The sequence below is a fragment of the Aythya fuligula genome, chromosome 14 (assembly GCF_009819795.1).
Source record: "Aythya fuligula isolate bAytFul2 chromosome 14, bAytFul2.pri, whole genome shotgun sequence".
In the NCBI taxonomy this organism is placed as follows: Eukaryota; Metazoa; Chordata; class Aves; order Anseriformes; family Anatidae; genus Aythya; species Aythya fuligula.
The window spans coordinates 9,047,630-9,072,537 of NC_045572.1; the positions used below are offsets into that span (position 1 = coordinate 9,047,630).

General features: G+C 39.0%; 1 protein-coding gene across 6 annotated transcripts in view; it reads left to right on the plus strand.

Moving 5' to 3' along the window:
• Nucleotides 1–24,908, plus strand: part of LOC116494673 (ankyrin repeat and KH domain-containing protein 1-like) — a 112,971-nt gene that overhangs the window by 47,353 nt on the left and 40,710 nt on the right. For all 6 annotated transcript variants that reach the window (XM_032196654.1, XM_032196649.1, XM_032196650.1 and 3 more), the window contains 8 exons: nucleotides 1,318–1,555; nucleotides 1,756–1,947; nucleotides 3,380–3,489; nucleotides 9,090–9,149; nucleotides 15,388–15,475; nucleotides 16,749–16,876; nucleotides 17,050–17,193; nucleotides 17,873–17,975. In XM_032196654.1, coding sequence (XP_032052545.1) covers nucleotides 1,318–1,555; nucleotides 1,756–1,947; nucleotides 3,380–3,489; nucleotides 9,090–9,149; nucleotides 15,388–15,475; nucleotides 16,749–16,876; nucleotides 17,050–17,193; nucleotides 17,873–17,975 — 1,063 coding nt within the window. The remainder of the gene's footprint in view (nucleotides 1–1,317; nucleotides 1,556–1,755; nucleotides 1,948–3,379; nucleotides 3,490–9,089; nucleotides 9,150–15,387; nucleotides 15,476–16,748; nucleotides 16,877–17,049; nucleotides 17,194–17,872; nucleotides 17,976–24,908) is intronic.

A 24,908-nucleotide genomic window follows, 5' to 3' on the forward strand; every position in this document is an offset into this window, starting at 1 on the left:
TCTCTATGAAAATCTGCCAGTAACTGTTGGGGCCAGTTTAAAGTATTAATCCAGGTTTATCGTCGTGTCCCAGAAGAACCACTGTGTCAGGGCACAGAACTCTGTGAGCACAGCTAAATCATCAAAGCTGTCTGAACAGCTTTTTCCTCTTACAGAAGAATCCATATTTCTTCTTTGAATAGTAATTATAGTGATCATTATGATGCAACTAAAATGTATGCATCTGCAGTATACAAGGCAGAAAGTGTTTTTTCTCTACTAAGAGATACTAACAGCATACCTCAATTTAAGTCTCTCACTTTGGAATCCCCTTTTGTCCTTACTATATCATATTACTTGTATATGCTGAAGAAAGATTCAGTATGACATCCTCTGATGAGACTCTTGTTTCTCACTGAGCACTGTTTCTATGACTTGAGTCTTCTACCAGCGTAGTTTATCCATTTGGGTTTTCCAATCTCCCTTCTCCGAAGTGTTCCAATCCATTTGTGTTAGTAATATGAGAGGGAGAAACCAGGAGGGTGTTCTTTCCTGATGCCAAAATTTCTTTGCATTTGCTTATTCTCAAAGGTATTGTGGCTCTCTACAAAACACACCTTAGGTAAATCATGAATTTTTGGTACTGGGGCTCTTTCAAGGAACTGGGAGTTTAGTAGTAGTTTCTGGAGAAGCTAACAGCTACCTTTATCTGCTTTGATTGGGAAGTCTGAATGACAGCTATGGCAATCCTAATTCTCTTCCTTCATTGGCAGATTGGCTCACCACAAGTCATTTTTCATTAGCCTTTTAAGATTTGTTCCAGCCTTCCCTCCTCATGTTAACCTACCTTACTGAAGTTTTTCAGCAGATATCTTTCTCAGGATATAGAAACTGACAGTTGGAGCCTTTTTGTTTGTAGAAGCTATGAATCAACTCTAAAGAAAAAGTCTTTTTTTTTTTTTTTTCCAGTGTTTGGTTTGAGGTTTAGTCATGCAGTGGATTTAGTCATGGTATTTGTTTGCTATCTACAATACTTTTGTGCCCCAGGTATTTTGCTGGGTATTTAAGAATGTCTTACCCCATAACTCTTCCCCTACTCAGCACAAGAAAGGGGGGAAAGAAAATCTAGCTCTTTTTTCCTGATGCATTTAAACCTAACATAAGTGTAGGTGGAAATCTAAATGTCAGGTTAATCCAATTATTACAATAATGTCGTAAATTAAACCATGAGCTTCCTCTAGGTCACTTTCAGACCTAGTGCACGTAGTAGTGGTTGCAACTAGTGCATTAAATGCCTTTTGACAGTTTCTGATTTCTGTTTTCACCTCTGTTTTGTAGGATGGACACGTGGAGGTAGCACGCTTGCTTTTAGACAGTGGTGCTCAAGTGAATATGCCTGCAGATTCATTTGAATCTCCCCTCACCCTGGCTGCTTGTGGTGGACATGTGGAGTTAGCAGCTCTCCTGATAGAAAGGGGAGCTAACCTGGAGGAAGTTAATGATGAAGGTTATACTCCTCTCATGGAAGCTGCACGCGAAGGTCATGAAGAGATGGTGGCATTGTTGCTGGCACAAGGTGAAATCACTGTTTCTATAGCATTATTATGAAGCATGCAGTGTTGACTTCCCCATTAAGTATTCTGTGCAAATTCCTCTAATCTGGCCTGTGCTGTAACTACAGAGCAAAGCTAAAACACCTGAACTGTGGAGGTGATAATCATTCGTGTTTCCATCCTTTCTCTGGTCAGTTAAAATAACAGCTATTTTGTTTCCTAGGGGCAAATATAAATGCACAGACAGAAGAAACACAGGAGACAGCTCTTACTCTGGCATGTTGTGGAGGGTTTTCCGAAGTGGCTGACTTCCTTATTAAGGCAGGAGCTGATATAGAACTTGGTTGCTCAACGCCTTTGATGGAAGCTGCTCAAGAGGGTCATCTTGAATTGGTGAAATACTTGCTAGCAGCAGGTACGTATACAGTACAAATGATCTGGCACGCAGACTTCATATATTTGAATCATATGATTTAGAAGATACCTAGGCTCGGTGGTGGCAGCGTTGTAACAAGAAACCATCCTCAGGTGCCTAGATAAGGGGCGTGTGTGTGTTTTTCACCTTAATATTGTTTGATACTGTTAACAGAGGAAGGTGCCTCATGGAATACTGGTTTCTGTTGAATCTCCAATAAATACCAATATTCATTAGGAAAATTGTTTCCAGCATTTAGCAAAATATTAATACAGATAATGCTTGTTTTTATATTCTGCTCCTGCTTTAACTAAGCCAAATGATCTGCAAACAAGTAGTCTTCCTGAATAACAAGTACTTCAGAAATTGGGCCCTGAGAAGCAGTGTACAAGACAGGTTTTGGAGTGTGCTGAATTTCTTCATTATAAAGTCATATAAAATTAAATCTTGCTGGAGTTGGTTGGGGTGAAAAGACACTTCAATGTTCATCTGTCAATTTAAAGCTGGTAGAAACTAGAGTATGTTAATATTATTTAAAAAAAAAAAAGAAGAAAAAAGAAAAAGCTGCATTTTATATATTTTCCTTGTATTGGACAGTAACTTATTTGATATTCTGTTTTTTAAGAATAAGCATAAAATGTGCCGGATTTGTAATTCTAGAAAGTAATGCTCGCTGCTCATCAAGGGACAGTAACAATGGTGTCTCTTACGCAGTGACACCAGCATGTGACACCAGTCACAAGCTTGCTTGAAACTCTGGTTGCACTTCACTTACACTGATAATGTAGAAAGTTAATTGAGGATTTTTTTGGCATCACTTGATTTCTAAATATTTCTTGCACCTTGGAAATAAGAAATTAGCTAATCACATTTCCTTTTTTAGAAGACTAAAACATAATTTTAATGTAGCTGATAAAAACATAAAGCTAGCCAAATTATTTCACTGATACAGTTTTAAAGAAAATGGTTTCAAAGAACAGGGAAGACATAAAATTTGTAGAAGTATATTTTCTTGTATTAATACAAGAAAAGTAAGTATTAATAAGTATTAATACTTATTCAGTAAAATGCATTTTGTCTGGTTTTACAGCTACCTGTCAAATGGGTAGTCTAGACAAGCATCTGAATTAACTTTTGTTGTTGGAACTGAAATCTTTATTGCTGTAGGGGAAGAATAGTAATAAGTAACCAATAAGTGCTTCAGTTTTCAGTTAAGCCTCTTCTAAACCTTGGCTTATCCCATCTACTCAGGATATTGTTATTATGAGATCAATGTTGACCATGAGAGCAATGCCTGTGGGCTGTGGAAGCTTTAGGTCTGTAGGATGTAACTGTTGTTGTGGACAAATATTGCCTTGAATTTATGTTTATCAGATATGAAATACTTGATAAGGAGATGTCCAGTAAGAAGAAAAAATTGTTGTCTCTGCAGGGGCTAATGTTCATGCCACCACGGCAACAGGAGATACAGCTTTGACCTATGCCTGTGAAAATGGACATACTGATGTTGCGGATGTGTTGCTTCAAGCTGGTGCTGATTTGGTAAGGCTTCTGTTGCCTTTTGTGGGGAAAACTTGGTTTGAAACTCCTTGCCAAAGGTTGTATGCTTGTAGAGCAGGAAGCTCTCAACAGCTGAGTTTCATATATGAATATGAAAAGAGGAGTGAGTAACTTTTTAAAAAGCTTACATGTTCTGCTTGCTCTAAAAAAAATAGAATTTCTTCTATGGGTCAAATATTAGCTAATAAGTTTTAGCTATAGATTACACATGTGACAGTTAATAACCTATGGAACATATTGAAATTATGGTATTCTTGTTTAGCAGGATACAATTCTACATTACCTTTATTTTTTTGTGCCTCATAATTTTTTCTAAAATATTGCAGATTACAGTTTCTGTTTTACTGCTGTGAATTTAAAATAGGCTAGTAGTAGGATATATTACTTTTCTGTTGTTAATTTCTGAGTCCTTTTGGTATTCTTTTGTGTTGCAGCTTTCAAGAGTTAATCTAAGCAAATGACTTTTAAATGACCAACATAGTATGATCTTTTATTTTTTCCAGAAATCTTTTCTTTCTTGTAACTTTTTTCTGTATACTGCTTTCATAGTGCTTCTTTTTTTATGATGCTTCTTTTTTTTTAATGATGCTTTTAACCACAACTTTTTTAATGTTAACTGTTTTTTAAATTTGTTTTTACTTTTCTGATGTGCAGTGAGACACCTAAAATTTCTTCTTCATGACCTACAGTTATAATATTTGTCTGGCTTTTAAGCAGCAAAAGCAAATGATACCTTAGTCTTCTAAAGGAGATCAGGAGTCTTACATCTTATAAAGCAGAAGCAGGGAAGATTGTGCTTTTGTTTGTTTGTTTTAAATCTTCTTTTTCCTCACTGCTTTTGTGCTTTTTTTTTTTTTTTGTGGGGAGGGTATTATTAGGGACTTATCTCAAAATAAGTCTTTAACTATTTGAAGTTTCAATTATTAATTATATTTTTAAATACAATTAATACTTCCACTATTGTTGTGAATATAGGTTGTTTTTTTGGGGGGGGGTTTCAACAATTTATCTGCAGGAAAATTGTAGTTCATAACAATGCCTTCCTACCAGGAAGGGAAGTCATGCTAATTGTGGGGGTGTTAGTGGAATTGTTAGGGGGTGGCACATCTTCTGAACTTTGCTCAATTTACTGTTAGTTACTAATCAGTAACCACTTAAATAGATGTAGGCCTTTTTGGTTTTACTTGTGATTTAAAAAAAAAAAAAAAAAAAAAAGTACTTTGTTGGAAAAGTATATAATCCATGACAGTGAGTAGCACAGCTACAAAGCCTGAAACAAAGAAATATAAATTTGGTGTGCAGAAGCTTTTAAAAAGATACAACAGTTTCTGCTTGCATGTAACTTTAATTATTTACAATTTACAAAAATGTCAATTACTGTATTTTTTTCTCTCACCTCTCCTGTGTGGGTTATTTAGAACAGTGCTTGTGGCCTTTAGCATCTAGCTCAGTGGTCAGTATTGCTGAGAAAAACAGCAAGCCTTTCTAAATTAAAGTCTTACTTTAATGCATTTTTTTTTGTGTGCTGCCAATCAAAATGAAAAACTGTCAAGAAAATTATAGTAAGGAAGAAAAGTAAAATTTCTGTCAGTGGTAATTGGCTGTAGTCTATCCAAATAGTTGCTTATTGTTGAAGCACTGGTTTACATGTGGGGAGGGAGTCTTTCCATGTAGTTTCCCTGGTTTTGAATTCTGATGTTACGTAACAATCTTGCATTTAAAAGGCAATTGCAGTCGCTAACATAGGTATGTTAAACTTCTGTAATTATTTCTTAAGATGGAGGGAAGATGTTTGTCAAAAGCCACATGGTAAAGTTGTATTCTAAATAGTAAAGATGAAATCTTTAGAACAGGGAGATGCCTGTAGAAGTGTTGCGATGCTTACAGTGGGTGCCTAGAGTTTTGAAGAGTTTCTTTTCAAACTTTTGTGTTGCTTTGCTTTTTTAGAAATTCTGAGCTGTTGTGAATAAATTTGCCATGATTGTGATTGATCTAAGGAAGGTTTTGCAAGAGTGTCACCTTATCGCTGGAGTTTGAAATCCCTTTGGCAGTACCGTTCTTGTAGATTTCAACGTTCACTTGTAATTTAAATGAGATTAGTTTTCTTCACCAAGTTGTCACAGGAAGTCTGTGGTGTTGTGGTTAAATTGGTGCTCTGTCTGTCACTGTTTTTCTCATTAATTTTGCTTTCTTTCTGTTGTTAAGGCACATCAGATGAAAATGCCTCTTCATTTGCTTTTCTTTTTCATGGTGCAACTTCAGTCTTTCTTGAGACTGCTTTCTGGAATCCAACTCTTTACCTGGGGTTTATATTCCAGTCACTGAGGAGATGGACATGTGCCATTTTACCTTGTGTTCCTTTTTGAGGGAAAATACTGATTATGTCTATATTAAAATAAAAGAGGGCCAAGGTCTGTTCCTGAAATGCCAGAAGAAAGGGCTGTTGTTGAACCCATCCATGCAGTGTTGCACTGGACCTGAGGATTCACCGAGCTTGTGCCTGTACCCAGTGTTTATAAGATTTTGGTTTGTCTGTGGCTATGTTGGCTTTTGGGCTATGTTGCAGTCCACCAGAATGGTGTTTGTTTAACACATCACTGGGACTATGCACTGAGCATGTGGGATGAGGTCTTGAAGTTCATCAGGGTGCAAGGCCTCTGAGATCAGTGGAGACTAACTTGATGTTGTGTTATCCATGCTGCCTGCAGGGAACAGCTTCTGGTGCCCCTTGTTCCCATGATTCTGGACAGGGCCAGAACTGTGCCAGGGAGGCTGTTAAGGAATAAACAGTGTGAAAGGTCAGAGATCCCATGCCTGAACTTGTTTCCTAGCCCTGGTTTATCTATTTACCTGGGAAACTACAGGCCAGTCAGTCTCACCTATGTCCCTGGAAAGGTGTTGGAACAGCTTGTTCTAGATACATCTCCAAGCACTTGGAAGAGAAGAAAGTTATAAGGAGTAGTCAGCATGGATTCATCACAGGAAGTCGTGCTCAACCAACCTCGTTGCCTTCTATGGTGGCATCACCAGCTGGGTAGATGAGGGGAGGGCAGTGGATGTCATCTATCTTGACTTGAGCAAGGCTTTTGGTACTGTTTCCCATGACATCCTACTAGCAAAGCTGAGAAAGTGTGAGATAGAGGAGTGGACAGCAAGGTGGGTTGAGAACTGGCTGACGGGCCGAGCTCAGAGGGTGGTGATCGGCAGCACAGAGTCTGGCTGGAGGCCTGTGACTATTGTGGCCAGCAGGTCAAAGGAGGTGATCCTCCCCCTCTACTGTGCCCTGGTCAGGACTCACCTGGAATACTGTGTCCAGTTCCGGGCTCCCTGGTACAAAAAAGACAGGGAGCTTCTGGAAAGAGGAGGCCTGGAGGCCTACCTGGGCAACCTGCTCTAGGGAACCTGCTTTGACAGGGGGGTTGGACCCAATGATCTCTTGAGGTCCCTTCCAACCCCTTCAATTCTGTGATTCACAGTAGAGGTGTGGTCAATGCTGAGTTTTATTGTTGCTTTGTTTTGTGAGCTGTCTGCATACTGTTTACTTTCAGACCACGAAGACAGGGAGCACGGTTTTTTGAGAATTTTTCTCTCTGATGATAAATTGAGGAAAGTTGCTCATATTTCTTCCCCAAATGTGCTTGAAGTAAAGGAACTATAAATACTGGCTGTATTTATCTGTATTAAGTCTTTTCTCATTTGCTAGGTGGTCAGGTCTGAGCAGAATTTAAGTGGAGACTTCAAGGCTGCAGCTCTGAGGAGGAACCTCTTTTGGGCTGCATTAGTCACATCAGCAGAGGGCAGAAGATGTTTCTGTCAGGCAACTCATTGAGAACTGAATTCCTTGAACTTTGCTAAAGTTATGCAGCTCATGTCCTGAACTGATTTGTTTGTTGTTTGTGTCCTGTTGAGGCTTTATCAATCTCCAAATAGAATCATGAGCTGAAGTTCAAGCAAGTTATTCTAGTTCCCACTGAAGTCTTGTTTGAACTGAGCAATTATTACAACTATATCTCAGCACAAAAATGATAGTGTTCCTGCAAGCAGAAAAAGAGAGGTCTTGCTTTCCAGGGGCTGATTCTCTGACATAGGTATTAAACATGTAATTTATTTGAGGAACCAATCACCAGGTGATGAAGGGAAATAGCCTCAAGTTGCACCGGGGAGGTTTAGGTTGGATATTAAGAGAAATTCCTTTACTGAAAGGGTTGTGCAGCATTGGAAGAGGCTGCTCAAGGAAATGGTTGAGTCGCCATCCCTGGAGGTCTTCAGGAAACTTGTAGTTGTAGAACTCAGTAGCATGGTTTAGTGGTGGACTTGCCAGTATTAGGTTAAAGGTAGGACCAGATGGTATTAGGGGTCTTTTTCAACCTGAATGATTCTATGAGTCTGAAGGCTTTGCTGAATTCATTAAGCATAGTGGCTTTATAAGAACCAGGAGAACAATGATGCTTACGATTGATGTTCTTGGATGTGTTTGGTTTTCCCTTTAAAACTCTGTAGTGGGATGCTATACGAGAAGTGACAAATACCAGAGCATATCTTTGTCTTCTGCAGAGCTGTTTGCTCATGTATGGTATTTTTGATGAAGTCATATCTTCTTGTGACTAATTCTTTATGTCCTGACTTGTTAGCAATTATTTTGATTGTTTTCTAATGGAGTTCCTTAAGGTATATGTGTTTTATGTCTTGAAAGAAACAAAGTTGGCCTGTGCAAATCTGTAGTAAAATAGGTTTCACAGGTCTACAATTTTTCTTGTTAATGTATGTGTTTGAAATTTGCTTGCTTTTGTGAAGTATATGAATGACTTAATGAGGCACATCTGAAGACTTCAGACTGTGATTCCACCTGATTAAGATTCTCACACTAATGTGAATCCTTAATGCAAAACTCACTGTCCTTTCTGTACGTGACACACTACATGTTTGCAGCATAGAATAACTTAGATTGGATTTAGGCCTAAGATCATCATGGCATGATGTGTAAGGCAGTTTTCAAACACCTACAAAAGTAGACAATACTTCAAGAATTCGAATGAAATGATAATGGAGATCTGTAATGGAATCTAACAACTAAGCTTTTTTTTAGAGTGAGGGTTTTGAGTTGTCATGTTTTCCTATACCGCTTCTTTAAGCATCAGTGGAATATCAGGAATTTTAGGTCTCTTTAGATTTGGCCTTCAATCTTCTACAAATAAAGCAAAAGGCGGTAAGGACATGGGAAGCTAATTTTTGTAGTTAACGCCTTTTTGATGCTGTGTTTTTGCAATCTCTGGATGGTGTAAAGTACAATGAAATCCTTTGTTTTGCCAATAGGGAATAAAAGGTCATCTTGTATTTAATCAGATGCTGTGTATAACCTTTATGCTATCTTTGTGAACCTGAACGGATTGTAGTAGGAATCTTAACTGGTGAGAGCTGCGTTGCTTGGTTTTACCATTGTGTTTTGTTGGTGCAATTGCAGTAAAGCAGAACGTTCAGTTGGTGGATCTGATCCATTTAAATTCACTTTCCAGGTCTTCATGACCAAGGATGACATTTATGTGTAGAACAAGAGACGTGAGTTCTTCTTTTTCCTTCCGCAGGACAAGCAGGAGGACTTAAAGAAGACTATTTTGGAGGGCATAGAGACGGGCAAGCATCAGGTGAGGTTGGCCTTTGATGCTTGTAAGCTGCAGCCTCAGGATACGCAGCCTCAGGATACATGCTGAAGATGAGCATGGCTTTAAAGCACTTATGTTTCTTCAAAAAATCTTCAAAAGAGGCTTGTGTAGACTAGAAATGCCTTCTTTGTCCTGCATTTTTCCTTCTTTTGGGTTTTCTGAAACCCTATTTTTATAGAAGAAAAAAGTACCTCAACCTGCAGCATGTATGAAGGTTATCTCATTGAGCCTATAAACACTAATAGTTCTGTTAAACTTCTTAGTGTATTTATGGTTTCCTGTAAGGTGTTCCCTTTTCAGATACTTACTCTAAACTAGAGGCCTAGTTGTGTTCTTAGGTGCCTCTGAAATTGTTTGCCCATGTATCTTGGGAAAGTTGTTTGGGACAATTAGGTTGGTGACTGCTAGCATCTTTTGATAGGAGTTCAATCTTGAAAACAAGCAAGTGGTATAGCATGAAGAACAGTATTACTTGTTGGCTGTCATAAGAAATCTTGTGTAAATCATTTTGCTGAGAGTAACAAATTTAGACTTGAGTTGTTAAATATCAACTTCAGAGTTGACAGTATTCACTGAGGAACTGAACATTGTTGTGGACTGGAGAGGCTTGCTAAAGAGTTGAGGAGAGAAGTTGGACCTTTTGTAGTGGGTTTATGTGGCAAGGTTTTGGTAATGGGGGGCTGCGGGAGGGGCCTCTTTGAGAGGAATCCAGAAGCTGCCCCATGTTAGATAAGGGCCAGCTTTAGTTGGCTCCAAAGGGGCCTGCTGCTGCTCAGAGCCAAGCCAGTAAGCAACATTAGTGATAGTCATAGAATGGCTTGGGTTGGAAGGGACCTTAAAGATCATCCAACTCCAACCCCTGCCGTAGGCGGGGTGCTCCAGGTGCCGGAGCTGAAGTTCCCCTGCGGCCTGTGGAGAGGCCCCTGATGGAGCAGGCTGTCCCCCTGCAGCCCATGGGTCCCACATGGAGCAGATCTCCACGCTGCAGCCCCCCCATGGGTGGAGGAGCCCCCGGTGGAGCAGGTGGATGTGGCCTGGAGGAGGCTGCGGCCTGTGGAGAATCCCCGCCAGAGCTGCAGTTTGAGGAGAGGAGTCCACACAGGAGCAGGGGGTCTGGTGGGAGCTGCTGCCCATGGGGGACCCATGTTGGAGCAGTTTGCTTCTGACAGATGGACTCTGTAATAGGGACCCATATGTGGAGCAGTTCTTGAAGAGCTGCTGCCTCTGGAAAGCCCATGCAGGAGGGGGAGTGAGAGAATGGTTGTGGTGGAGCTCAGCTGTCCGGCAGGGTAAAACCACCACATCTTCACTTGAAAAATTCAGATTTTGTTCTAGAACTCTTAAATAGCATACAACATTGGAAACAAACTTGTGAAAAATGTCTCAGTGAATAATACTTGCAAACCAAAGAGTTAATTTAAAAAAAAGTTTAAGAGTAGTTGAGATATTATTTATTTTTATCATGTAGCTGATCTTGAAAGTGTCTGAGGACATGAAATCAAGAGTAAGAAATATCAGTGATTGTTGTAAAATACTTGTGATGGCATTGCTTTTGCTCTTCTCCTAGACAAATCAATACTCGAGAGAACATGCTTACTATTAACTGGACTCTCATCTTGGTTTTGCACCTTTTTCACTGGGAATTAAATAATGTAGAGTTGTACCTGATTTGGGGAGTTCTCTCATTTTCCCCTCCCTTCCTTACCTGGTACGCAAACCTACAGAAAATTGCACTTGGGCACTATTTCTCTTCAGACAGGAATTAGCAGGAGAGTGCAGTGTGGAGAATGGCTTTTCTGGTCAGTGTGGCATTAGGTGTCCTTTATACCTCTTTCTAATGTGCTAATTACAGTATTCCTCAGGATTCAGGCAGTGAAGAGGGAAAGAATATTGTGGTAATTCCTGCAGTGTGGATAGCAGGGGAAATTGTCTTCGGAGATGAGTTCTCTTTGCTAATTCTTGTCCTTACAAAATGAGTGCTTACACATCTTCCTTGTATTAGCAAATGCACATGCATTGTGAAGCAGGTGGGGGTTGCTGTTGGATAACTTCCGTGTTCTTTGTCCCAATATCGATCAAGTATCTACTACAGCTTCAAAGAAATATTTTATATTTACGGTCACTTCAGGTGAAATAAAGGAAGCAAGTAGAGAAGTGTAGTGTGCTGCAGTACTTTGGCTTGTTCTAGATGTTTGTCATTAAAGCTTGAGTTCATACTAATCTGTTAGCCTTTATGAAGGCTAAAGAGAATGCTGAAATCACAGAATTAATTTAATCTTAAAATAAGCATTTCTATATTCTGATAAGAAAAATACTATTAAAATGCTATAATTTTTGAAGCAAATGGTTTAGCTTGGCTGGACTGGTGATGTGAATGATACTGCAAGTACCTGAAGTATGTAAATGCTGAGGATTAAGTTCTGCCTACTCAATGAAGTGACACTTGGTCAAAATGGTTAGAATAACTCTATTGCTTTTAAATCATGAAGCCTTCTGACATCTGTGTTTAAGACTTCAGCAGTGAAGTGTCCTAGGAATGGAGAATTTGTTGCAAATAGTGGTACCTAATTGCTAGATATCCGAAATACTACACTTGAATGCAATGAAGAATGGTCTTTCACTATCTTGAATTTAAGATAGTGAAATCTTGAATCAAGATGAGCTAAAATACGTTTTGCTTTTTGCTTTGTTTGCTGTTAAATCAGTGTGGGTTTTGAAATGTCTGTTAAATTGTTTAGGCAGTAATGTTCTGGACCTGTTCAGTCAGTGAAGTGTTATTTAATAGTTCTCTGCATTCATAGCTGTTTTGTGAATGGTTTGCCTGTAGTTCTGGGATTTTATTGTGCTTAAAACAAACGGCAGTATCTGGCTTTTTATAATGTATTGGCAGTAGCTGAGGATTAAAAAGCTATGCCAAATATCAGAGCTCTCATGAGTATGCTACTAATCCCTGCATGTCATTGGGATACATACTAACAATTACTTTTACATGTCCTGTAAATATTTGACTGCTGAGAATCTAAAAGCATGTATATATTTACTGATATTTAGGCAGTGATTTGCCCTGGTAGTATAATTTAATTATTAAAAAAAAAAAAAGTGATTTAAGTAGTAAGCCTGTAAGGCTTCCTGTCTGCCTGCATGTAATATGTATATCTGTGTGTGTGTGTGTGTATGTAATAGCAAGCATTTCTTATGAAGGTGGCAAGAATGAAGTGCATAGAAGGGTAGTCTTACCTTCATGATGTTAAAGGATAGGTTTGTACTATTTGTGTGAAATCAGTCTCCAGTATCAGATCCAGTCTAAATATTTCTTCCTCAAGTGGAAAAGCAATTCAGCCAAATAGATGTTGATGATTGCAAGAATCTTGGTAGGGTATGCAGAGATGCAGTCAGGAAGGCTAAGGCTCAGCTAGAACTGAAGTTGGCTGAAGATGTCTAGAACAGCATGAAAGAGTTCTTCAGATCTGTAAGAAGCAGCACAGGAAAGACAAAGGTCTGCAAATAGCGTTGACAAGGCAGAGGTTCTCAGTAGCTTCTTTGTCTCTGTCTTTAGTAGCAAGATTCCCAGATCACAGGACTGAGAAGCTACAATGCATGTAGAGGAGGAAGGGCTGGTCTGCAGCCTCAGGGGCTCAACCCACTTAAGTTTATGGACCCAGGCAGAATCCACCCCAGGGTGTGGACAGAATTGTCTGATGTTGTTGCAAGGCCACTGTTGATAATATTTGGAAAGTTAGTGAGATCAGGGCATGTCCCTGATGACTGGAAGAGGGCAAACGTTATACCCGTCTACAAGAATGGCCCCAAAGAGAACCAAGGGAACTACAAGCCCATTAATCTTAATTTTAATCTTAACTTAATCCCTGGGAAAGTAACGGAACAAGTCCAACTAGAAACTATTACAAACCAAATGAATCAGGTGGCTGGGAAAAGCTCACATGACTTTGCAAAAGGCAAATCATGCATGACTAACCTGATCTTTCTACAACAAAAAAAAAACATCTTCTATAGACATAGACTGCTCTGTGAGGTGGGTAAGAAATTGGCTAACAGGATGGTGCTCAAAGATCCTTACTCAGACTGGGCTGCTTGTCATAAGCTGGATCCCTCAGAGATTAATACTGGGCCCCACGCTGTTTAATATCATCATAAATCTTAACAATGGGATTGAAAACATCCTCACCAACTTTGTGGATGATACTAAACTGTGTGGTGGGGTGGACATGTCAGAAAGGAAACCATTTTAGAGACTTGGACTGGAAGAGTGGGCAAGGAAGAACTGTATGAAGTTTAACACGGTGAATGCAGGGTCCTTTAACTGTGACAGCATAACCAAAGAGCCCAGTACAGGCTAGGATCTTTGTGGCTGGGATGCAGCCACCCAGAAAGGGACTGGGGGGTTCCTGATGGTCAACAAGTTGGATGTGAATCAGCAATACAGTGCTGAAGCAAGGAAGGCAAATTGGATCGTGGGCTGCATGTTCAAGGCCATTGCTAGCAGCCATAGAGATATGAGTATCTCACTCTACTCAGCATTTGCCAGACTGCACCTGGAGTACTATGTCCAGTTGAGGTCCCCACAACTCCAAACAAAACATGAACAGACTGGAAAGGGTCCAAAGGAGGGCCACCAAGATGACCAAAGGGCTGGAGAACCTGCAAAATGAAGAAAGACTGGAGTTGTTTCTCTTCACCTTGGAGAAAAGTAGGCTCTGAGGGACCTCATTGCAGGACTCCAGTATTTCAAGGGCAGCTGCAAAGAGAAAGGAGGCCCTGTCTTCACAAGGAGACACATGTAGAAGACCAGGGGCAATGGGTACAAGTTGCACTGGGAGAAGTTTAGTTTTGATGCAAAAGAGATGTTCTATAGTGAGAACAATCAGTCATGGGCACAACCTCCCCAGGGATGTGGCAGAATCCCCATCACTGGGAGTGTTCAAGATGTGGTTGGACAGGCTGCTGGATAATCTCATTCAGGCTTCCTTTTCCCATGGAAGGTTGGATCCGGTGATGAAAAAAGGTCCCTTCCAACTTGGGCTTTTCCTTATGATTCTGTGAAGTGTGTGAACAGAAAGTTAACATAAGCTGCAGGCTTGCAACCAAAGCAAGCAATGTGTCACGATACATTCATAGTTTTTAGGAATATTGAAACTAAGGGAAAGAATCAATTAGTTTGATCAAACGTGTTCTTCTGCTTTTACGTTTGTAAATCGTACCATTCCCTGTCGGTGCTAAATGTTAGCTTTCACAGTCAGATACACTTGCAATTCCAGGATTAAATAGTGTGTTTGGAGCTTGGCCTCCCAGATTCCTAATTTAAAAAATAAAAATACACATTCTCTTTTTCTTGTTGTATTATTGATTAGACTGAATATGAAGAGTGCAAATAAAAACACTCAGGAGGAGGATGTCCTTTCCCCTTGTTGCCGTGGGATAGTTGATGTGTGTCAGTCAGCATTCTTTGTAGCAGTAATCACGTCTACATAACAGGCAGACTTTCTGTGTCTAACTTCTCTAATATAATTCTATTCAGCCACGTCTTTCCAGTTGTCAGGAACTTTTTAAATCAGAAAATCATTCTTGTTGTTCCTTCCTCTTTTGTTATTTTGTCATCTGTTCATCTGTGATGATGAAGTCATCCTTTTGTTGTCTTTGTGGTTTATTTTCCAGTACTTTCATTCAGAGGCTTGGGGACCTGCAGTGAAGGATATTTACCTGTCTAAAACAGAGGGAAAAAAGAAAAAAAAAGAAAAAAAAAGCAGTTGTCGTCTTTATATTGCTAATCCTCTTCAACGTGTCTTAAAAATGTTTTCTGCACTTTTAAAGTTATTTCAATTCTAAGTCTCGTGCAGCATGTGACAGTTCCCAGAACTGCTGCATATCAGTTCTGTGTATACTTCACAATGTGGGTTGATACGTGTGAAATGTTTATTGGCCCGCAAGCAGGAAATGAGCTGTTACTATTCTCAAGTGTGTTATGCATTTGAATACTAAAATAAAAATGGGTATAGAAATTGGGAAGCTTCCTTGTATGACTAACAGTATGGACGTGATCTTGATGACAAAATGATGAAAATTAATTCCAGTCAGTAAAGAAGATGTGGATCTTCTTCAGAGACTGATAATTTCAGTCCCATCACTGGGTGATTCAAGAGCTGAAGGGATGGTGAAGTTTTTGCCCATTTATGCAACATCTGTTATTTCTCTCTTACAACAGGAGCATGAATCTGAAGGGGGGAGAACTCCGCTAATGAAGGCTGCACGGGCTGGTCATTTATGTACTGTGCAATTCCTTATTAGCAAAGGTAAAATATTAGTTTCAATAATTAGTTTTTAAACCTTATTGTACCAGTTACATTCTGCTTTTGTGATCTGTCTTGTAAAATAATCTTATGTGTACGTGAGTGCTTGTCATGGTTTTTTGAATTTCTTTTGGTTTATGCACTGGGTCCTGCACCTGGGCCAGGGCAACCCTGGCTGTACGTACAGACTGGGTGAGAAGATGCTGGAGAGCAGCCCCACAGAGAGGGATCTGGGGGTTGTGGTTGACAGCAAGTTGAATATGAGCCCTGGCAGCCAGGAGGGTCAATTGTATCCTGGGCTACACCAAGCACAGCATCGCTAGTCAGTCAAGGGAGGTGATTGTCCCGCTCTACTCTGCACTGGTGCGGCCTTACCTCGAGTACTGTGTGCAGTTCTGGGCACCACAGTACAAGAAGGACATTAAACTGTTGGAGAGCCTCCAGAGGAGGGCGATGAAGATGGTGAAGGGGCTAGAGGGGAAGATGTATGAAGACAGGCTGAGGTCACTGGGCCTGTTCAGCCTGGAAAAGAGGAGGCTGAGGGGAGACATCATTGTGGCATACAACTTCCTCATGAGGGAGAGTGGAGGGGCAGGCGCCGATCTATTCTCCTTAATGACCAGTGATAGGACAGAGGGAATGGTGTCAAGCTGAGGCAGGGGAGGTTTAGGCTGGACATCAGGAAGAGGCTCTTCACCGAGAGGGTGGTCACACACTGGAACAGGCTCCCCAGGGAGTAGTCACTTCCCCAGGGATGTAATCACTGCCCTAAGCCTATGGGAATTTAAGAAGCGTTTGGACTGTGCACTTAGTCACATGGTCTGAAATTTTGGGTAGACCTGTGTGGGGCCAGGAGTTGGACTCAATGATCCTTATGGGTCCCTTCTGACTCGGGATATTCTATGATTCTATGATTATGATGCAGTGAATCTCAAAATATTTAGTAGCTGTTTTTTCAACTCCATTGTATAGATTAATAAATAGCTTTGAATTATGGCAAAAAAAAATATTTTCACAAAAGGGAAAGAAAGCGTATCCACACTCCTCTGGGGGGGAGAACAAAAACAAAAAACAAACCTGCATTTCTGCTTTGTGAGATGATGACAATTCTGTATACAAGTCATCAGTTTATCTAAAATCTCTTGCTCTTATCCCTAAAATACGTATGAATTTGGATGATTAAAAGAGCAATCTTCTTATTCCAGAAAACACTTAAGTATTTTTTTGATACTTTAAGGAAGTCCTTGTGTTTGATTCTGAGACTTTCTCTTTACAGGTGCCAACGTTAATAGGGCTACAGCTAATAATGACCACACAGTGGTGTCTCTGGCATGTGCAGGAGGCCACTTGGCAGTTGTTGAGCTCCTTCTGGCTCATGGTGCAGATCCTACTCATCGACTCAAGGTATTCACTTGAAACTATTTATTTATCATGGTTATTTCATGTATCGAAAGAACCACGTAGTTGATTTAATTAAATAGTGAATGTGCAATTTTAAATTAAACATCATATCTGATGTTCTATACCAGGAAACAGAATTCATCTTCTGGCTTTTTATTTCCAAAATCTCAATTCAGGATGGCTCAACAATGCTCATTGAAGCTGCCAAAGGAGGACATACAAATGTTGTTTCTTACTTGCTGGATTACCCAAACAATGTTTTGTCAGTTCCTGCAGCAGACTTGTCTCAGCTCACACCTCCATCTCAGGATCAGTCTCAGGTAATGTATAAGAATTTTTTTTTTAATAACACCATAAATGTTGCAAGGAAACACTTCCTTTGTAACCAACTTCTCAAGCAACTTTAGATGCAAACAGAGTGGAAAGAAGGGGAAAAATAAAGTACACATTTGAAAATAACAGAGTAAGAAAGTTGATTGGTACTGTCTGCAGTACATGAACTTTTTCCCATTTTCTTCTCCCAGGAAATGGGATAGTCCCAGACCTAGTGTCTTAAAAGTGTATCATTTTCTTGGTTGCTTAGCATTTCGTTTCTACAGCTCTAAACTGTTAATGACAGTGCCTCTCAAATATTCTGATTTGTTATATAAAAGAAATTATACTGTATAAATTTATTATTCTTTTTTATTTATTATATATTTATTATTGAAGAGGTATCTTTCCAGCGCAGTTAGTTCATTGAAAAGCCTGAAGATGTAAATAGCTGTCCAGCTTACACTGTCCAGAATTTTTGTAATGGCTACTATAGCTAACTGACATAAAATCCACCATGAAATGAGCTAGACTGGTCATTCCAGCAGATAGCAGGGCACAGACAGTTTGGGAAGAGTAGAATGGAGGTCTTCTGTAGAAACATACCTTCACGTCAATGCCTCATAACTGGGTCAGTTTGAGAGATTTTTTCTTTATCTGACTGTGTGTCTGTGACTTTATTTTAAGGTTCCTCGTGTACCAGTGCATACACTTGCTATGGTTGTACCTCCCCAGGAACCTGACAGAACCCCTCAAGAGAACTCGCCACCTCTCGTGGGAGTGGTGAAAGGTTAGTATGTAGCTCTTTGGAGGATACATGCAGTTTGGAAACTGTTAGGCTAGGGAACAGTTTTCTGAGTGCTTATACATAGTATAGTCTGCTCCATCAAGTTCTAAACACCTGTAATGAAGGTAGGACTTAAATATAAAAGTATTTTATGTAGTGTGTAGTTCTTGCTAATTTTCTTATTTACTACGGTATAGTAACAGTGGTTACTGGGCATGCTCATTCTAAGTTTTTGGAAGAAAGTGGTTTCAGTAACTGCCATAGTCCAGACTGATAAAAACATTAATAAACACTATGTATGGTGTTAACTTTTGAATTTTGTACATTGGTTGTCTGGAATAGTTGCTGTTTCCACAAATTTGTTAATATCAACTTCTTTTTTTTTTTTTTAAAGTAGCAGTGCAAGCATTTTGGCATCATAAAATGCCAATGTAGATTTACTTACAGGAGGACAATTTTTCTTCTATTAATAACAATACCCTTGTAAGTAACTAACATCAGGGTTTTTGCTTTGAATGTGGTTAAGATGACTGGTTACAATTATTTGCAGTTGTTAAATGGCAAATCTAGCATTTGATTTCCAGCTGTGGATGGAGTTACAAATTCTTCACTTCTGTTAAGGAAGTTCAGGAAGAGAAGCAGATTAAGTGGAAAGTTAAAACTTCTGTCAATTTACTTAACAAGTTTTGGTTTGGAGGAGGGAGAGATTAGATATCATGGTATACAAACCTCTGTCAGATAGCTTCATTTCATTTGTTTATTCTTGAAGTGTTCAATGCTAAAACAAACTTTAAAAAAAAATGCCAGGGGCACAAACGAATTAAGAAAAATATTGTGTACCTAATGGTTTTTAAGTGTGTGAACTTGATTCTCCCTATGTATGCCATGTAACTTCTAAAATACAGTTGCTGTATAATTTCTGTAGGATGTGCAACATCTGCTACTTCATATGACATAAGAATTAGTACCCAAAAAAATGAAAAGAATATGCAACTTCTGGTCTAGATAACGCAGTGAAAATTATCTGCTAGCATAACATGCCTGCCCTTAAATAACTTCTGGTACCGATGAGTAGGCTAGGGTTCTGGAAATGCAGTTTGTGATGCATGGGAATTAATGAGAGCAGTTGATTGTGTATCAAAAGACTAAAGATATAAGTTTAAAGTCAGATATTTAATCAAATTATGAGATGCAGAAGGTTGATATAGTTTAAGAAATAGATCCCTTTTAAAAAGAAAACTTACAGGAAATTTCAGCTCATGTTTTAGGCATGTTTTTAGCAATACTGCATTGCTGAAACTGGTACTGAGGGTTCTTGATGTTTCACGATATGCTTCATGTGTGTCAGCAAAACTAATCTGTGATGTGTTATGTCTGAAAAGTAGCCATCTGAAATGTCATTGGGTTAATGAAACATTACTGAAAACTGTGTGTAAAGTTCTGGTATATCTAAAATGCTTAGGGGAAAAAACATAATTTGTGTCAAAAACTGTGTGGTCATTATAAAGATACCACTCTTACTGTAACTGTGATAAGAACCAAAATTCAGCAGAGAACACAGTCTCTAACTTCTGACATGCACGTGGCTTTAATATAGCAGACTTCGTTGTTAGACTTGGGAAGTGAGGAGTGAAAGAGGGTGTGAATGAAGAAAGACACATTGGGGGTAGGGGGAGACAGGGTTGGGGATGGGACAGACAGAACAGTCTCAAGTTCTTATGTAATGATTTTATTTTATTAAGAAACTTCTTACCTGCAGAATTAGAAATAAGCTCCTAAGTCTTTTTGCATAAATTCTTGACTACTTGGAGGAAGGAGAGGAACACCTAGCCTTTTTTACCTCATCTCAGTCTGTGTTAGGGGTCTGTATTACTTTTGCAACAAATGCAGTAGTAACAACTCATTTCCCAAAGAGTTCTTTACAAGTTGAGCGTATAACTAGAATGCACTTGTGTGTTGTTATAAGCCAAATACGCTGTGAAACTTCTGAGGAATTTATGGTTTGTTTTTGAATGAAATTATTTTTACTATGGTGAGAAGGCTTATAGGATCATTGCCATGGAATAAATGTTTTGGCAAATTACCTAATTTTGATTTTGGCAACGGAAAAAAAAAAAAAATCAGAGCTGACAGTGGATATACAGAGACAGAGGCACTATGCAGAAGTCATAACCTCATAAAGAGATGAAGAAAAAACAAATGAAAGAAGTAGCAGATTTAGTTCATTGGACTGGAAAATAATTTGACTCGTAATTTAACTCACATAAGATTGTTTTTAGTGTACTTCTAACCTGTGACTTCTAACCTGTGTCTAGCTTGTCCATGTAAAAGTGAAATCAGTGTAGTTCTGTGCTTTTGTGTGAAAAGGCAGAAGATTGCATCCTTGTTGTTCTGTATTTGTTGCTTCCCTCACTTGGATGCAGTCGGAATTGCTCAGCAGGAATTCTGATGCAGCTGAACAAGGATGGTCTTTCAGCTGGGGAAATGAGTTGCAGTATTTCTGCAGCTGGAGGATGAACAGGTATCTTCTGCTGCTAGTTGTCCTCAGTGGGTACTGAAGCACCGTGGCAGATGTGCAGCTTCAAGTGTCCCTGCATCTGGCTCCCTGGAGTCTGCTGGGGCAGCTCTGTGCTCTCAGCCCAGCTGGCATGGAAGCTGCTTCTAGCACCAGCCAGCTCTCCAGCCAGGGTGAATAAATCTCTCTCTTGCTGTAAAGCACTGGCACTGGAAGGATAGACTTCTTGCAAGGCACAGTGACTCCAAGTGCAAGACTCAATAAAGAACCCTTTTGTAAAGCATTTCTCCTCACACTGTCTGAACCTAACTGGCTTAATTCTTTGCCAGTTCAGAAAGGTTGCTCTTCAGGCTCACTCCCCTGGAAATAAGCAGTGATGCTAAGAAACGTGATGTTTTGACTTCACATGGGCTATGTGAACTGTCAATTCTACTGAATGTAAGTTGTGAATACCATCAGGCTGCTTTTGTAACTTCAGGTGCACTTTAAAGACAGTTCTTTTTTACACCTCAAATGTGGACCATTTCCAATACATGAAATGGTTGAAAAGAAAGCTATCACGTTTCTTCAAGAAACTACTCTGTAAACTCAATCTAATGTTTAATCTTGTAAACTCAATCTAATGTTTAATAGTGGGATCCAAAGCTCCCAGCATGTGTGTATGATTCTGCACTGGCTTAGTCTTTCATAGCAAGCTTTTAGAACATTATTGAAAATAATCACACCAGTGAAACAAGGGGATGCTTGGGGAGTTCGTGGGAAGCAGTAGTACTGTTTTCTTAGTCAAAATATTTGAACTGATGTAAGGCTTTATTAAACATGTAGATTTAAGTCTGTTTTTTCAATGTGGAGATATCAGGTACTCTAATTTTTTTCAAAATTTATTTTATTTCATAACTAATTTGAAATCTTGGTTACAAATTAATTAATTGGCCTTAATTGAGTGCTTAAAATTTCAACATTCCACGTCTTCACTATTTTTAAGTTGACAGTAACTTGCAGTGTTTCTTATTTGGAGAGCTTGGTTATGTATTAAGACCTCAACAGAACTTACAGACTTGCTTTTCCCAACTGCTGTTCACGTCTGCCTTTGACCCCAGGGGAAGGAAACTACAACTCCCTTAAAGTTAAATGGGTTTGGGGGATTTTTAAGCTTTTTAAGTGAGACCTTTAACATACTGTTTTCTCTGTATCATCATACTAAGTCTTACTAACAGTCTAATAGCTTGGAGAAATTAAAACAAAAGCTTTCACTTCGCTACGAACTAAATATATGGGTTTTACTCAAATATCTTACTACTTTGCCTAAATACTGAGTTATGTACTGATACAGGTGAATTGTGTGACTTAATTGAAAGATCCCAAAGCATAATATGCCTACAAAGGATAATTCTAGACAGTATTTTTTTAATCTCAAGAGAGCAGTCTATGCCTAACTAACTTAACTAATGCTTTCTCAGTAAACTTTACATACTCATTCTTCTATGTGACTCTTTAGTTGCAGGCAGATGATTTAAATGAGACAGGCGTAGATCCACGTGATCACAAGTGTATTGAAATTATTTTCACGATGTTTTGTGAAATTCCAATCTTTGAAAGCTTCTGTTGCCTGCCTGCCACCTACTAATTTAGTCACATCTTAGCAATTTTCCAGTTAGATTCCATCAAGCCCCTGGATAAAAAAAACCCTTGGGAAGATGACTATAGTTGGAAAGCAACCAAAACTTCTGAATGTCAGAAACTGAGTTAAGGTTGAGTAGAATGTCAGTTTGGTTTCAGCCATGTAATCATTGCACCAAATTCCTGCAAGTTTTCTGTAGAAACAGTTGCAGGAGTGCTAAAGATTGACAGAAATACTACCTGGCTTGCAAGAGGAATGTAGTGGAATACAAACTCATCTGAACATTCAGTCCTCCATGAACCATCCTGTTCTTAAAGAAGAGTTAAGTATGCAGTAAAACAGTGTAGCAGATGAATTTTTCTGGGAAAAGTAGATTATTTTTTCATTGTCCAGTTAGCCCAATTAATATTTTGTGTATGTGGATTGACTGTTTCCCTGTGTTATTAGAGCTGAATTTCTTACTGATATTAATTATAGTCAAATACGTAATATTCTTGAAAATTCAACATTGAGCTCATCCTATTCCTGTTGAAACTGGTAAATTTTAATTGGAGACTGCAAATCTTAACTTTAACCTTCAATTTTTTAAAAAAATCACCTGATTTCACTCTGATGTGCAAGAATAACAGTAGACGAAAAAAGCTGTAACAAAGCACTCATCACTGAAATTCTTTTCTATGGATTTATGCTTCCAAGCACCTGCCTTTTGTGAAGGGAGGAACAAACTGAGTCTGGCTGTGTAGTTGGTTGGTTGGTTTTGTTTTTGTGAAGCCTAGGCAATATTAGCCATCAGGATGATGTGCTGATTAATACAGGTGTATATACTGGGTATTGATTCCAGTAGAGAGGATATCTTTAAATGTACAAATGTGTTTCACAGTTGTTTTTTTTTTTTTTTTTTTTTTTCATGCAATCATTTCTGTATGCCAGAAAAATCTTTTGGAATGTAACTGTTTGGATTTGGATCCACTTGTTTTCTTTTAACAGCTCTCGAAATTAAGGAGCTGTCAACAAGTCCCAGAATTTAATCTAGTAAAAAGTAAGTTAAAGCAAAGTGAAACTTACAGAACAGAAGTCCCTGTCTGTACTACTACTGGATGTTAGCAAATCTACACGGTACATCCAGTAACAAAGTCATTAGAGGTCAATAAGGTAGCTTGTTTGAGGTAGGTTCATCTGGGATAGGTAGCACTTCACCTGTGCTACTCTGTTAGTTGTGAAAGGACATTAAAATCTACTACTTTATTGGGAAAACAAGATACCTCATAGATTAGATGACAGGACTAGAAGAGCAGTTTCCTAGAGAATCGTAAACACTAGGGATGAAATATGGTATCATATTTGTTCACAGGCAGCAACCCTGTAGAGAGTACATGTGTGAAAGCAAATTTAAATTAGAAGATTTTAATTGCTTAGGAGAGCTGAGAGCTATAAATACTGAAGTTTCTTCAGTCTTGCTCAGAGCATCTAGGACCTTTAAATGTTACTTTATGCCAGAATTCAGTTTTAAAAAAGAACTGGTATTGGTGTTCTCCATATTATTGGATGCTGAAGAGTTTGGGTATGGTATTTGGGGCGTGCTGATCTGGATGGATGGATTATTGCAAATCAACTTAGGTACTCATGAGATTCTCTACAGGGTACTGGGATAAGTACAGTAGATCGAAGTAGAGAACTTATACTTCATATTTCCTGTAAGTGTAAGTGGATAAGAATTCAGAGAAAATGATGGGAAACTGAATTTGTATTCAGTTTGTACTTGAGTAGTGTATGTTTGGTGAAATAATGGCTGAAAATGTTCATGAGAGAAGTGTGGGAGGCAAAAAGTAAAATGGTGACTGCAGGTGTGATGGTAGAGGCTGTATTGATGAAGTTAGGATGCAGAACCTGTGGAAGTATGGGAAGAAAAATAGGTTCTGCAAACAAATGTGTGCTGTAAATATCTTGGTACTGCTACTGACAGAATAAATTAGGAAAGGATCGTTTCCTTCCTCCACTGCTTTCCTGGCATGCCCATAACCACCCTGGATTTTCTGTCAACTGAACAATTCCCTTTCCTGTAACCCTGGTTACCTGCTAGCGTGATGTTGGTCTAGCTACGTCTGGGCTTTCACTGGACCTCAGTCTTTAGTCTTCTTGGTACAAAATAAATGGCCAAAACAGCTGCTTTAGAGACTGGATGGATTGCTTGGTATTGCTAGGTTTAATTTCATAGTAGGTTGGTTGTCTAGATTTACAACCCACTGAAAAGGTAAATTAAAATACAAGTTGAAGTAATTATGGTCTGGCCTATACCTGAAATTCTAAGTCCTACCTTCAAAAGTGAAATTATAAAATAGTGTCTTGTTCTCAATTATTTACTAAAATGGGCACTTTTTTTCCAGGATACTGTAATATGGAAGAGATCTGAATAAAGGCAGGAAATACCTACTTCCAACTTCTAATATACTATATAATATACCATAGCACTTGCAATTTTTAAGCTACCAGTAGTGTCTTTTCCAGCTCTGTTTTGAACTGGTTGTTAGGATGTGAAAGTTTAGCAAAACTTTCTTCCTATTCCTCATCCTCTTCCATTATCCCCAAGATTATAGCTGGCAGGTAATTTCTGGCGTAGAAAGAGTGATTTAGTGCCTATAAAGCATCTGTTCTAATCAATTAGAAGGTGATTGAAGTACATCTCTGCATCTTTTTTGGAATTTCAGAGCCTAGCTCGTCATTTGTAGCATGTCCATATTTGCATGCACTTCATGCTGTAGCATGCTGTGGGCTGTACTGATTTTTTCTAAGCTTTGTTTTC